Raw genomic sequence first — 14,580 nt, forward strand, 5'->3', positions numbered from 1 at the left:
GACTGTTCCGCAACGTGAATGTCCCCATGCTGAATAGTTTCATGGGCATTTATCCTATATTCAATTATCCCCCTGCAAGATGTATTTATCATTGTAATTTCTCTGGTACCTAGGCGTTAATTTACATCCCAGTTTCACGTTAAAGAAAAAAACGACTCAAAATGAATTTAGTCCACTGTTCATACAGTCCCAATATGTTTTGCATGTCAGCAATCAAGTTTTCAAGATGTAGAATTTTCAAGAAGCGAAGTGTCACTTGCCACATCATCATGACGCTAAGTTTTGCATCATGCAAAATGCAATATATCGACTCCGCCAAAAACATACACTAGGCTAAAACAAAGACAGTTGATTCATTCACTTTACATGTCAGTCATCTTCTTACTCAAGTATTTCAGATTACTGTCTCACTTGTCATTACTGGTGAAACAGAACCTTTATCAAGCATGAAAAATTATACAATCAGAAACTGTCCTTTGCCACAATTACTTTGCATATCTGTACCATTGCTGCCATCTAGTGGCTTTTTGAATACCCTTCACCTCTGCACATTTGCAAATTGTAGGCTGTGGCGGTCACCCCTCTATTTCCATGTCTATGCGCTGGTCCTACACATATCTGATTGGCTGTGCTGTTCTTATATTTTAAAACTCCTATCCCATTGGCTCAAAGTTTTTAAGGCGAACTTTAAACCATTTTACCATTTTCTAATGGGGTAGGCTACGAATAATGCAATAACTAATAGTGGAGTCTGAAGAGTCGAGTTTATTTTCTATTTGAAAAGTCAATGATCTATCCTATTAACTGCATTTGCAAAAATAGGCAAAACTAAGACATGTGCTCAAATTGTATATGATTGTTTTGTTTTGGCTCACCTATTGCATAAAATGTTTTATATTTCTTAGTTTCTAAATTGTATTTTTCTTTGAACAATTTCCTGGTAATTCCGTTGCTCTTGGATTATTTATAGGGTCGATTTGTAACGCAGAAGAGACCTCTAAAGATGTCAAGCAGGAGATATAACTTTTTCCTTCTTGGGGTGACATGTCTTGTATTTCTTACATTTTCGAAATCTTCTGGGACACTAGTGAGGCGTTCAGCCCATAAAGGGCACGAGATGCAGCGGCTGCAGAGGCGAACGGCGGGCAGGTACCACCACGCGACCGTGAATTATCAAGTTTATCACACTCAGTGGAGAATGACTACGACTTCAAAACCCAAATTAAAACAGAAACAGTACCATTTTAATGGAAAGAAGTACTGGAAATACGCAACTAATGTGACACTTCAGTTAAATGGGTGAGTAGCCAGTGATAAATGTAGTTTACAACTCCGGAACCCGACAGTCAAAAGCAGGTGTTTTACAATAGCCCACATAACGTAGCCTATAGTATAGAGAATCAGACCATGTTTCAGTGTCCTTTTGTCGTTTGATAGTTTCATAAACACACAGACGGTACACATTTGGTGGTTTATTATTTTGTCTAATGGCTTGTCAATTATTGTCATCTGGAAAGTCAGGCTACTAGAAAATAATGACTTGTGCTTTGACGTACATTTCTTTCTGATGGGTAGCCTACTTCAAGTTATCTGTTTCAATTATCCATCAAAATGGTAGACCACAATCCAATGTCATTCCATCCTAGAAATGTACACAGGTATGTATGTTTGCACAAGTCCCTCTTGGATTGTGAGAAATAATTATATTTGACATAAGATTTGTCGATGTAAAATATATGTGACTTGACTGCACCTTTGATTAAAGTGCATGACAACAAGTGATAAATGGACCCAAAGTCAAATCACACCGGACTGGGAAATGGCACTTCATGCACAGCAAAGTTCATGGAGTTTGCCACTTTCTGAACTATGGCCAGATTAGAGACTCAACACATCATCCGGTGAAGTATTCCCCTGACCTGCAGAGGAAATGTTGATCCTTAAAGCTAGGGTAGGAATTTTGATTATCCCATTGCATTAGTACATTACAGTACTTCTGGTAATACCATGAGCGTAACACAGTATACAAGCTCTCTAAGCAATTAATAGGATTAATCATTACTTCCCCTTTTCCAGACTGCCTTATTTGGGTTATTTGGATGCCTCAACTCATGTTTTCATTCAGTGAAAAAACATTTCACTAATTGAGATTAACTAGTACACAGTAATAATTTATCACCAACAGGCCATTTCTCTTTGGGTGCCATGACAGTCCCACTCTGCTCTATTTAGCCCCAATGCACAGAAGGAGCCTGGCTAAATGTCCAAAATAAACACTGTCGTGGTTCTACTCGAGGGGGGGGGGGGGGGGGCTCTGGGGTGGCGGTTCAGCAGTTCAACCCGGGCTTAGGTGAACGACCGACCTTCCCCGGAAACTGGCATCGCTTCAAAGCCTCTTTGATGAGGATCTTTAGCACCCCACGTCATTTAAGAGGGTAAAATATATTATTGATCTTCTCACGGGGGTGAAGTGGAGGGAAGTGGGACAAATCCCTGAACTCTGCTAGAACAAGAGCATTAATTGACTTGGCGGAGCTGCAGTGAGCCTATAGAGTGTGACTGTAACTAAGGCTCTCTTTGTGTGAGCCTTTTTATTCACAGCCACAGAGCTCCTCTGAAACATTGCAGTATTATGTGCTTGTACTGTACGGCAGGCTATAGGCCCTAACGCAACACATGCCGCAATGCAGAAGCTCCTCTTGGAGTCTCTCGTGTTCCAGAACATGGGTCCTGTTCTAGATCAGAGAGACCCTAGAACTAAAGAATCAGCATTCAGTCTGAGCCTTTTAGAATAAGTCCTCAAAGATGAGAGGATAGAAAGCCCAAGTCTAAGAGTCAGGCACTTCAGAATCGGTGCTCAGTCACCAGAAGAAAAGGTTGAAGATAGAAAGATGGATAGCCTATGGCAGTGGATGGGAGCAGTGTGAGTATGCAGGCTCTTAATGGGGTGGCTCCTCCACCCAGACGACAGGTCCCACTTAGTTCTGTAAACACAGGGACTGGGGATTATTCTACTGTATTAGAGCAGTGTCAGCACCGCGTTAAGACTCGACTAGAGACAAAAAACATCCAGTAATTTTCCATTCCACAACCACCGCTGCTGACAACTCCCTATTTGGGGTGAAAGCAACCCCTCCACCTTGTCTCAGTGGTTTCTGCATTCAGCTGTCAGATCGGGAGGGAGGAGGAGGCGCTGACCGCACCGAATGAACGGCACTCATCCCATCGCCAGCTGACCCCTTCCCCTGTGCCTACTCATATAGGACCTCCGTCATGTGACCCATGCCCTCTCTGTTGAATGAGGCCATGTGCAAATGTTGACACATCCACTAGCTGGTATCTAAAACCCGTCTTCATAGTTGGAGGAGCTCGGGTGGTGTTCAGTTCTCAAGACCTGCACTGAAGGGAACTGTCAGTCAGAGAGAACAATGCTATGCCTGTCACAGTCCTGTTTAGGTTCGGGTTTGGTTAGGAAGTTTGCACATCTTTTGTTGAGATCGATTGGATGTTGCTGGACAATTAAAAAATCCTTTACAAAATGTCTTCATGATTGTGTCCAAACGGAAAGATCCGCAATTTAGCGTCGATATAGTTGTAATTCCGGCGGATCAATGGTCTGACAGTCTGTTTTGGCAGTGACATCTGCTGAATTAGCCTCCACCTTGGCCTGGGGTCAAAGGTCATTCAGTCTCCAGACAGGCTCACCGCTGGGTTTGAATAGGGGCCCTGCCTCTGCTACTTTGCAGACCCCCAGTCAGACCCTTTTGGAAGAGGCTCCTGGCCCACTATTTGCAAACACACAATAAAGCCAGAAAACTGTAACTAATTAGCAAATCCCACATAAGGGGAGCTCGGTGGCGCGGGTCACGCTGAGCTGTCACTTTGAAGTGGGCGTCGTCACCGTGACTTGTGTTGGCGTGCTAATTGCCTCTTCCCCCAGAAGCCCCCTGGATAAACAGGCGGGTGCCCCAGAAACGAGACTCTGCAGAGGACCCTTAATCCGGTTTTGTTTACCCAATCTGTGGAGCAGAGGGGGCAAGCGGCTGGCCCAGAGACAGACAGATACGGCCAGACCAGTGTGGGAACACAATATCTGTCATGCATTGTGCACAGGATGGACAGAGGCCCTTCTCACCCCGGGCAACCACACCATGGCCCCTCATTCATATTCATAGCTCCCCTTTTAAACAAACTGAATCTATTACGTCCAAAGGCAAGTGTAAAGACAAGGAGGTATTAACTGTTTCACACTGAAGCAACAGTACATTTCTGGGGGCCCCAAGTAGTTTTTTATGAATATCCAGGAAGTTGTGAAAATAGGACCGTGTTTAGATCCTTTTGTGATCAAATTTTGTGATTTATTTTGTATTCATGACCTTGAATTGTGTTATAAAGCAGTCGTGTCTGTGATTTTTGTGTGTGGGGTTCCTGTCTTTAAGCTTAACCTTCACTTATGACAGCCTAAACTATGTACTGTGATAACTGCTGCCAGGGGCGGACTTGCCATTGGGATTTCGTGCAAATGCCAGAAGGGCTGGTCTATTTTTAGCTTTGTGGGCCTGTCTAACTTGGATTTTTTTGCACAAAATGATGGTTATCTGGCTAATAATGTTGGCCTCGAGGAACAAATGGGCTGTTGTGCCGGCCTCGAGGGAAAAAATGGTCCGGTGTGTTAGAAATGCCAGGGCCGATATCTGGTCACAATCCGCACCTGACTGCTGCAGTGATCTGATCCTATAAACTCTGATATCTTTAATATGATGTCTGTCTGTCTGTCTGTCTGTCTCCCTTGCTCTCTGCAGGACTAACGTATGTGGAAACAGGTGCTGCCACGGATGGACCGTTTCACCCAAGACTCAGAAATGCACTAAACGTAAGTTTCTCATGTCCACTGACCTTTCTCCAAGCATAGCAGGATTGTCAGCCCTTTCATAACGTGTAATGTTGTTCCACATTGTTGGGGAAATATTATATAAAGATCTCGTCATACTACGGTAATCATGGAATATCATGCATAAATCTTTTTTTTGCAAGGAGCCGCCTTATACAGTAGGGATGGCTCTCCTTATATCACCACGACAACCAGAGTTGTCTTGCCCATAGGGGACACAAGGGCACGTGCCCCCTCAGATTTGTCCTGTTAACAAAATATATATAATAACTCTAATACTACTAACCACCAACAATTTTATGAAGTTGGGTTAAGCTAGCCCAGATAGGTTCCCAACCTCATAACTAGCTACCAAGAAGCCATTTCAGGCTATCAATCAAGTTAGAGTAGCTAGCTTGTCTATAACTAACTTAGCTGGCATGCCTGCTGGCAAGGTTGGTAGACCCAGATTTTAGCAGAGAAGTATACTAGTTTCTTTAAAAACAAAAACACCAGTCAGGAGGATACAGACAGCTCAAGAGGTATGCTTAGGTATGCAGAAAAAATACATATTTGTTTTTACATAGAACGTAATGATTATGGCTCTAGATTTCAGGAAAAAACTGTTTCAGGCCTAGTCCCCCTCTGGACCACCCCCCAGCCATCTTCACATACTTTATGCCCCCTCAGATTGTTGGAGTACATGACACCCCTGATCACAAAAGTCTCTATCATGGTACTTGTGATTGATCGATTCCCAGTACTGTACTGTATATAGATGGCAAGCTGTCAATAGTTGGTTTAATAAGGAGTGAGCGAGCATCAATCAGGCTCTATAGGACAATGGAATGTTCTCTCCACCCAGCTGGAAGTTGTAATGTCACATCCAACATCAGCAGAACCCAGTCCAACCTGTGTTTCCTCCCATTTCACTCAGTCAGACATCTGGAGCATGTATGATTTCATTGTATCATCATTTTCTGATTATGATGGGGGTGTGGATGGCAAATGTGAATTCCGGTCAAGACCGACACAGTTTACAGATATACTATCTGTCACGTTCCTGACCTGTTTTCTGTTGTTTTGTATGTGTGTGATGGTCAGGGCGTGAGTTTTGGGTGGGCAGTCTATGTTTTCTGTTTCTATGTTGGTTTTGGGTTGCCTGGTATGGCTCTTAATTAGAGGCAGGTGTTTTGCGTTTTCCTCTAATTGAGAGTCATATTAAGGTAGGTTGTTCTCACTGTTTGTTTGTGGGTGATTGTCTCCTGTGTCTTTCGTGTCTGTGTATGTGCACCACACGGGACTGTCTTGGCTGTTCGTTCGTTTGATGTAGTCTGTTCCTGTTCGTGAGTTCTGCGTGTAGTTATGTAAGTTCCATGTTCAGGTCTGTCTACGTCGTGTTTGTTATTTTGTAATTTCCAAGTGTTTTCGTATTTCGTCTTCGTGTTTCAATAAATATCATTTATGTCTAATTACCTCGCTGCGTATTGGTCCACCGATCCTTCTCTCCTCTCCTCGTCCGAGGAAGAGGAGGAAGACGACAGCCGTAACAGAATCACCCACCAAACCCAGATCAAGCAGCGGGTTAATGGACAGCAACGACAGCGCACGAAGCAGGATTTATGGTCTTGGGAGCAAGTATTCAACGGAGAAGGACCCTGGGCTAAGGTGGGAGAGAATCGCCGCTCTCGGGAGGAGAAGGAGGCAGCCACAGCCCAGGAGCGCTGGTATGAGGAGGCAGCGCGGCGACGCGGTTGGGAGCCCGAGAGTCAGACCCAAAAATTTATTGGGGGGGGGCACACGAGGAGTGTGGCAAAGCCGGGTAGGATACCTGAGCCAACTCCCCGTGCTTACCGTGGAGTGAGAGAGCGTCGTACTGGTCAGACACCGTGTTATGCGGTAAAGCGCACGGTGTCCCCAGTACGCGTGCTTAGCCCAGTGCGGGCTATTCCACCTTGCCGCACTGGGAGGGCTAGGTTGGGCATCGAGCCAGATGTCATGAAGCCGGCCCAACATATCTGGTCTCCAGTACGTCTCCTCGGGCCGGCATACATGGCACCAGCCTTACGAATGGTGTCCCCGGTTCGCCAGCATAGCCCAGTGCGGGCTATTCCACCTCGCCGCACTGGCAGGGCTACGGGCACCATTCAACCTGGTAAGGTTGGGCAGGCTCGGTGCTCAAGAGCACGTGTCCTCCTTCACGGTCCGGTATACCCGGTGCCACCTCCAAGTACCAGTCCACCGGTGGCAGCCCCCCGCACCAGGCTGTCTCTCCGGGTTCTCTCTCCAGCTGCTCCCACCTGTCCAGCGCTGTCAGAGCTTTCCTCCTCTCCAGCGCAGCCAGTGCCTATACCACGCACCAGGCCTACTGTGCGCCTCAGCAGGGCAGAGTCGGCCGTCTGCCCAACGCCTTCTGCACTGCCTGTCTGCCCAGCGCCGTCTGAGCCATCTGTCTGCCCAGCGCCGTCTGAGCCCGTCTGCCCAGCGGCGCCTGAACTGCCCGTCTGCCCAGCGGCGCCTGAACTGCCCGTCTGCCCAGCGGCGCCTGAACTGCCCGTCTGCCCAACGGCGCCTGAACTGCCCGTCTGCCATGAGCCTGCAAAGCTGCCCGTCTGCCATGAGCCTGCAAAGCCGCCCGTCTGCCAAGAGCCTACAGAGCCTTCCGCCAGACCGGATCAGCCAGAGCCTTCCGCCAGACCGGATCAGCCAGAGCCTTCCGCCAGACCGGATCAGCCAGAGCCTTCCGCCAGACCGGAGCAGCCAGAGCCTTCCGCCAGACCGGATCAGCCAGAGCCTTCCGCCAGACCGGATCAGCCAGAGCCTTCCGCCAGACCGGATCAGCCAGAGCCTTCCAGACCAGCCAGAGCCGTCCAGCCAGGACCAGCCAGAGCCGTCCAGCCAGGACCTGCCAGAGCCGTCCAGCCAGGACCTGCCAGAGCCGTCCAGCCAGGACCTGCCAGAGCCGTCCAGCCAGGACCTGCCAGAGCCGTCCAGCCAGGACCTGCCAGAGCCGTCCAGCCAGGACCTGCCAGAGCCGTCCAGCCAGGACCTGCCAGAGCCGTTCAGCCAGGACCTGCCAGAGCCGTTCAGCCAGGACCTGCCAGAGTCCCTCAGCCAGGACCTGCCAGAGTCCCTCAGCCAGGACCTGCCAGAGTCCCTCAGCCAGGACCTGCCAGAGTCCCTCAGCCAGGACCTGCCAGAGTCCCTCAGCCAGGACCTGCCAGAGTCCCTCAGCCAGGACCTGCCAGAGTCCCTCAGCCCGGAGCTGCCGTCCCTCAGCCCGGTGCTGCCCCTTATCCCGGTGCTGCCCCTTATCCCGGTGCTGGCCCTTATCCCGGTGCTGCCCCTTCATTTAGGTGGTTTTAGTTGGAGGGTGGTCATTGGGAGGGGGATACAGAAGCGGGGAGTGACTATGGTGGTGTGGGGACAGCGTCCGGAGCCTGAGCCACCACCGTGGTCAGATGCCCACCCAGACCCTCCCCTGGACTTTGTGCTGGTGCGCCCGGCGTTCTCACCTTGAGGGGGGGGTTCTGTCACGTTCCTGACCTGTTTTCTGTTTTGTATGTGTGTGATGGTCAGGGCGTGAGTTTTGGGTGGGCAGTCTATGTTTGCTGTTTCTATGTTGGTTTTGGGTTGCCTGGTATGGCTCTTAATTAGAGGCAGGTGTTTTGCGTTTTCCTCTAATTGAGAGTCATATTAAGGTAGGTTGTTCTCACTGTTTGTTTGTGGGTGATTGTCTCCTGTGTCTTTCGTGTCTGTGTATGTGCACCACACGGGACTGTCTTGGCTGTTCGTTCGTTTGATGTAGTCTGTTCCTGTTCGTGAGTTCTGCGTGTAGTTATGTAAGTTCCATGTTCAGGTCTGTCTACGTCGTGTTTGTTATTTTGTAATTTCCAAGTGTTTTCGTATTTCGTCTTCGTGTTTCAATAAATATCATTTATGTCTAATTACCTCGCTGCGTATTGGTCCACCGATCCTTCTCTCCTCTCCTCGTCCGAGGAAGAGGAGGAAGACGACAGCCGTAACACTATCTTAATTTGACCTTTTTAAACCTCGACCACACTACAATTTGCATTTCCTGCTGCGCAGGAAAATTCTCTGCAACAACAGATTGATTAAATTACGATAGGACACCTTCAGACTTGCAGTGTGTAGCAAAAAGCGTCCGGTATCGATATGTTATGAAAGTGAATATGTCATGTGTTGATAGTGTTGAGCACCTCTGGTCTTGATGAGTCTGTCTTAGGCTGCGTTTACACAGGCATCCCAATTCTGACCTTTTTTCACTAATTGGTCTTTTGACCGATCAGATAAGCTCTGAAAAAGATATGATGTGAAAAGATCAATTAGTGGGAAAAAGATCAGAATTGGGCTGACTGTGCAAACACAGCCATAGTGGTCTGTGATGATGGCCTAACTTAGACTTGACCCTGGACCAGCAGGCCTTTTGCTAAACCCTTGACAGGCCTGGGCCCATATTCTTAAAGCGTCTCAGAGTAGAAGTGATAATCTAGGATCAGACCCCCCCCCCCGCCCATATAATCATATTAATTATGATCTGAAAGGCATACCTGATTCTAGATCAGCAATGTAACTCTGAGGCACTTTATGAATGCGGGATCTACTTTGTCTACACACCATGCTGTACACAGATAAGAGGTCAGGACCTTTGAAGAAAGGAAGAGCTCCTATTCATATCTGTCTCCCAACACATCTCTGTGGTGTAATCATTATAATCCACACCTCCATAAACCTTGTTTACAGGGATTGGACACCTTTACTTGATCCAACCCCTTGACCCAGATGATTTAAAGGGGCAGTGTCATGTCAAAACAACCTGGCTCAGCATTCCTGCATAGCACGGCTCTGCACATTGTCAGGAAGCACAAACTCACTGTGAAACTCACACTCACACATTCATGCATGCACGCACAGAGGCACACACGCAGGCATGCACACACACGAATATACACCCATACTTCCTTTCCCCCTCTAAGGTTTATTGATAAAATATAAAAGCCACACTGAAAAGGAAACTCTGAAGTGGAAGCAGATTTAGGCCTAGATTCAATCAGATCAAGCGTTAACCGGCAATAGCCGACACCCACAAAGCCGATGTTTTGGTGTTGGCGGTGGAACTGCGTTGGAGCTGTCGAATCGGTGAGCAGCTGCTCTTCTGATCTTTGTCATGAAACCACACCTGTCCCTCTCGTGTTAGAAGTTCAGAATGAGAAAGTGTAGGCTATATCGAAATATCACCCTCAAATTGAAAATCATTAAACAAAATAATGAGGATTTCTATAATCCTAATCGAGGTGTAGATTACATCTCACATTCCAGTGTTCACATTTGTAAGCAGTGCTGCATGGGATTTCTCTTCGTTTTTTTTCAATTGCTAACATGTATTGGTCAAAACTGAAGTCACATTGTCAAAACTCTTCACATAGTCAGAAAAACAGAAGTGTATGTGGACCAAACTGTGAATCATTTCTCATTGCTTTCACACAAAATGCATTCAATGACCACTTTCTCCAAAATCCATGAACTCTGTTCTCATTCATACTCCACCACCTGCAAAACTATATATTTGCAGCACGTTTTCAAATGCTAACGCACTGTTTCCAAAACTGTTAAAAACACATTCAAAACAGAATGATGGCAAATGTCGTGCATTTCTGCAGTAACCAGATTGAAACATATAGAACATTTCAGCAGAATATTTAATCATTCCAAACACAGCTGATTGCAATTTCAGCTGAAAGCCGACCCAAGTGTCCTGTTTTTAGTCTCGTTACCAAACAGACAAAAGAGGACGGCTTCGGAATGATTTAGTTTGGAAACATGGATCAAGGAAGACCGGTTGGTGGGGAAAGAAGAGTGGCAGGGTTGGATTAGACATTCCAGAAGATACTTTCCAAGATGCATCGTCAGAAAGACATACGATGTGATGTTGATGAGAACTTGTGGCCAAATGGAGGAGGGAGAACTAGAACCCTCACAGTACTGTACAGTATGAGTGATTATACTATACATGTTGATGAGAACTAGAACCCTCACAGTACTCTACAGTATGAGTGATTATACTATACATGTTGATGAGAACTAGAACCCTCACAGTACTCTACAGTATGAGTGATTATACTACACATGTTGATGAGAACTAGAACCCTCACAGTACTCTACAGTATGAGTGATTATACTACACATGTTGATGAGAACTAGAACCCTCACAGTACTCTACAGTATTAGTGATTATACTACACATGTTGATGAGAACTAGAACCCTCACAGTACTGTACAGTATTAGTGATTATACTATACATGTTGATGAGAACTAGAACCCTCACAGTACTGTACAGTATGAGTGATTATACTATACATGTTGATGAGAACTAGAACCCTCACAGTACTGTACAGTATGAGTGATTATACTATACATGTTGATGAGAACTAGAACCCTCACAGTACTCTACAGTATTAGTGATTATACTATACATGTTGTTGATGTTTTTGTTGTTGTAATTATTATTGCAGCCCTGGAATTTCAGGAATTTGTTTTTTGTTTCAACTTTTTATTTAAAAAAAAGTAATTTACTTACTACATGCAAAGATATAGAAAAAAATAAAGGCTATTGAAGCAAATTGCTGCATTTTTTAATTAATTCTTGTTACATATATTTTAGTACAGTCAATAAAGTGAAAAGGTGTTATTCTTATTCTATATTGAAATACTGATTTATGTGAAAAATCATTCAAAGAGAAAAGTTCATCATTTGTGTAATGCTCCCTGTTGTTAGTGTTTTTTAGGTCAGTGTGTTATGAGTGACAATGTACACTTTCTGAGTGAGAATTGTTGCCAGTGTTATGGTCGAATGAGCTTAATTTGAGACATGTATGAGGTGTTTTGGTGGTCTGAGTGAGTTTTGGAGGTGAGATGAACTGTTTGGCCAAGATGCATGTTGGTAATGCAGACAGTGTGAAGAGTTTTGAAAAAGTGGCTTCAGTATTGACCGATGCTTGTTAGCAATTGAAATTGAAAAAAATTGTGCTGCGACTCAGTGCAGCCAATGACAATGTCCGCATTATGTATAATGCCGCTCGTGCATTTGGCAGCCCTTACGCAGTTCCACGTCCAGCACCACCAAAACAGCCGCTATGCGGATGTCGGATAAAGCCAATCTGATTGAATAGAGCCCTTCGTTAGATTCAGTCCACTGTGCACTTTGAGTCTCACTTCTGTTTGGTCACATTGCGCTAGCCTTCGTGCGAAAAAGCCATGGATAAAAAGGGTTTCCGTGCACAACCCCTGAAACAATGTCAGTAAGCGGTGCCCATCGCTGTTGATATTCATGGAGGCAGCCAGGAGATTTGTGGTAAGCTGCTGGGTTTGAGATATGCTGTTGTTGTCTGTGGCCAATGGGCCATTACTGGAGCCCTCCAGGGGGTTCGACCCGGGCACAATGACGCCCAGCCAGGGATGATGGGAGAAACCAAGAGCCTGGGACCGGGGGTGGGGGCCTGCATCGTGTATGCATGAATACCCCCTCCCTGTATCCAGGACCATGGCTCTCTCCCTCCTGTCCTCTTTTCATTCCTTAGTTCATTTCAGGGGAGTGAAATCTTGACCGTTCCACCATTGGCTGTTTTTCTTGTTAAGTTGCAATGCACATTAAGCTGTTTGTCCTACTGAGTTTTTATTGAGATAGTAAAATGTGCCGCACAAAGTGGTCGAAGCAGTTATCCTCTTACGGTTGAGTTTCTGCTCTAGCATCTTAGCCCTCTCAACCACAGTCCACTGTTTTGGTTTTATGAACCTTCTCCTCCTCTCTCTCCCCCTACTTGAAGCAAGATGCCTTCCACGTTGCCACAACAGAGCCGTGTGCAGGCAGCCCAACATCTGTGAATGCCGAACGGGCTTCTACGGGGCCCGCTGTGAGTTTGCAAGCGTGACCTACGGCCTCGTAGGCCTACCCTGGGCCTTCCTGCGCCCCACCAGCCCCATGGTCAGCACCACCACCACCCTTTCACCAACCACCACCCTCTCACCAACCACCGTCATCCCCACCACCACCCCAGTGCCCACTGAGACCACAGCTGCATGGAGGACAGAGGGGACACCAGTCAGCACTGTGCGCTGGAAACCTCTTACGTGAGTTTTTGACTTCTGTTTACTGTGCACTGCCTTGATTTACTGCATCACCAGCTTGTGCCATTTAGTCCCTTCTCTACTCCTCCATTTCCTCTTCCTCCTCTCAGTTTGCTGGCTTTGATGTGCCAGTCTCCAGTCAGAGGCCTGGGTTAGCCCAGCATGTGGGCCACAGGTGCAGAGTCAGTGTCTGTAGCGCTTAGTTTGGTCCAGCTGATGCAGTGCAGGTGTTGGGGTCAGGGCACCTTGCCAAATGGTAGAAAGGGTTGGCTCAGTGCCAGCCTAGGGGTAAAGATAGAGTACAGTATAAAATAGAAGTTGGCAAAAAGATGAAGACTTATTGTTTTGTGCTCTAGACCAGATCATATTTTATTTAACATCAATATTTAATTTGACAGCTAACTGAACCTTTAGTAAACTCATTTTAAAAACTTCATCCAGTGGTGACAATATTTTGCGGCCTCAACTGATAGAGGTAACCCTTAAGTTTGTGGAATGTGAAAGAAAGCTTCTATTAAAATTGACTGTGGAGTGAAGTTACCTAGGATAGTCAGCAGGTGGAACTGTTCTCCAAATAAACTCTACTGTAAATAATAGTGGATCTAATACTGTACTGCAAATGGAGCCAGTGTGTGTATGTGCGTGCGTTCTTGTTCATAGTAAAGAGATGTGGTTTTTACAAGGGGTCCAAGGATTTTATTTTCAAAACCGTTAATTATGCAGACAATGGTCAGAGTGAGTCATGTAAAGGGACCAAACAGCCCTTGAAGTCATGCAAGAGGATTGCCTGTGAAAATAATACATATTTATGCTCTGAAATGAAAAAGAAAGCTTTTAGTCTCCGTAAGTCTTTTGCCAAAATGTGAAAGTTGTTGGCGGATGACTGCTGTTGGAAACTTTAATGTTCATCATTCATATAATAGTTCAAGGGTTCTTCACCTTTTTCAGCCTGGGACCCAAATAAGACATTCTGTTTTCCTGGGACCATGCTCATAAAAATATGCCCCCTTTGGGTAGTCTAAGAAAGTCTGCAATAGTTAATGTTATTCTCTTCAAGTCGTCTTGTAGCGTTGTTGAAATTGGTTAAAAATACAAAAATGTCCATGTTATTTAATGTATACCATACTGCAATATTAGTTATTTAATGTATACACCATACTGCCTCGTGTAGTGATTCAGCATATCCTGCAAGACATGTAGTGCTAGGGGGAACTTTATAGCATTAGCACTTACTGTACTGAAGCCAGTCACTTACAGTCTAGCTGTTTCCTATAGTTGAGGAACATTTCCCCTAGCTGCGTACAGGCTACGTCTCCAATGAGGACTAATGAAGAAAACAGAGTTTCCCTTTACAACCCCCAGCAGCCACTGCTACTCATTCACAAAAGCAGCAAAAACACTGTCTGCAAAAGAGATATCCACTGGAGGCCTGAGGCGTCCAGCTCTGTGGGAATTTGGACCGAATCACCGTAATCGTTTCTGTTGATAGTGAAATTGTATGTTGTTGCAGTGGCCTCAACATATAAATTTTTTTAAACAACATTTTTATATGAAGTCTGTTGAC

General features: G+C 45.9%; 1 protein-coding gene across 1 annotated transcript in view; it reads left to right on the forward strand.

Annotated features, from left to right (window-relative positions):
• The first annotated feature begins 722 nt into the window (after positions 1–722).
• The window catches only part of LOC139547742 (latent-transforming growth factor beta-binding protein 4-like), a 75,656-nt gene continuing 61,798 nt past the window's right edge, over positions 723–14,580 (forward strand). Inside the window, exons 1-3 of the mRNA XM_071356772.1 lie at positions 723–1,299; positions 4,803–4,873; positions 12,716–13,019. Coding sequence (XP_071212873.1) covers positions 1,004–1,299; positions 4,803–4,873; positions 12,716–13,019 — 671 coding nt within the window. The 5' untranslated portion in view covers positions 723–1,003. The remainder of the gene's footprint in view (positions 1,300–4,802; positions 4,874–12,715; positions 13,020–14,580) is intronic.

The sequence above is a fragment of the Salvelinus alpinus genome, chromosome 21, assembly GCF_045679555.1.
Source record: "Salvelinus alpinus chromosome 21, SLU_Salpinus.1, whole genome shotgun sequence".
NCBI classification, from domain to species: Eukaryota; Metazoa; Chordata; class Actinopteri; order Salmoniformes; family Salmonidae; genus Salvelinus; species Salvelinus alpinus.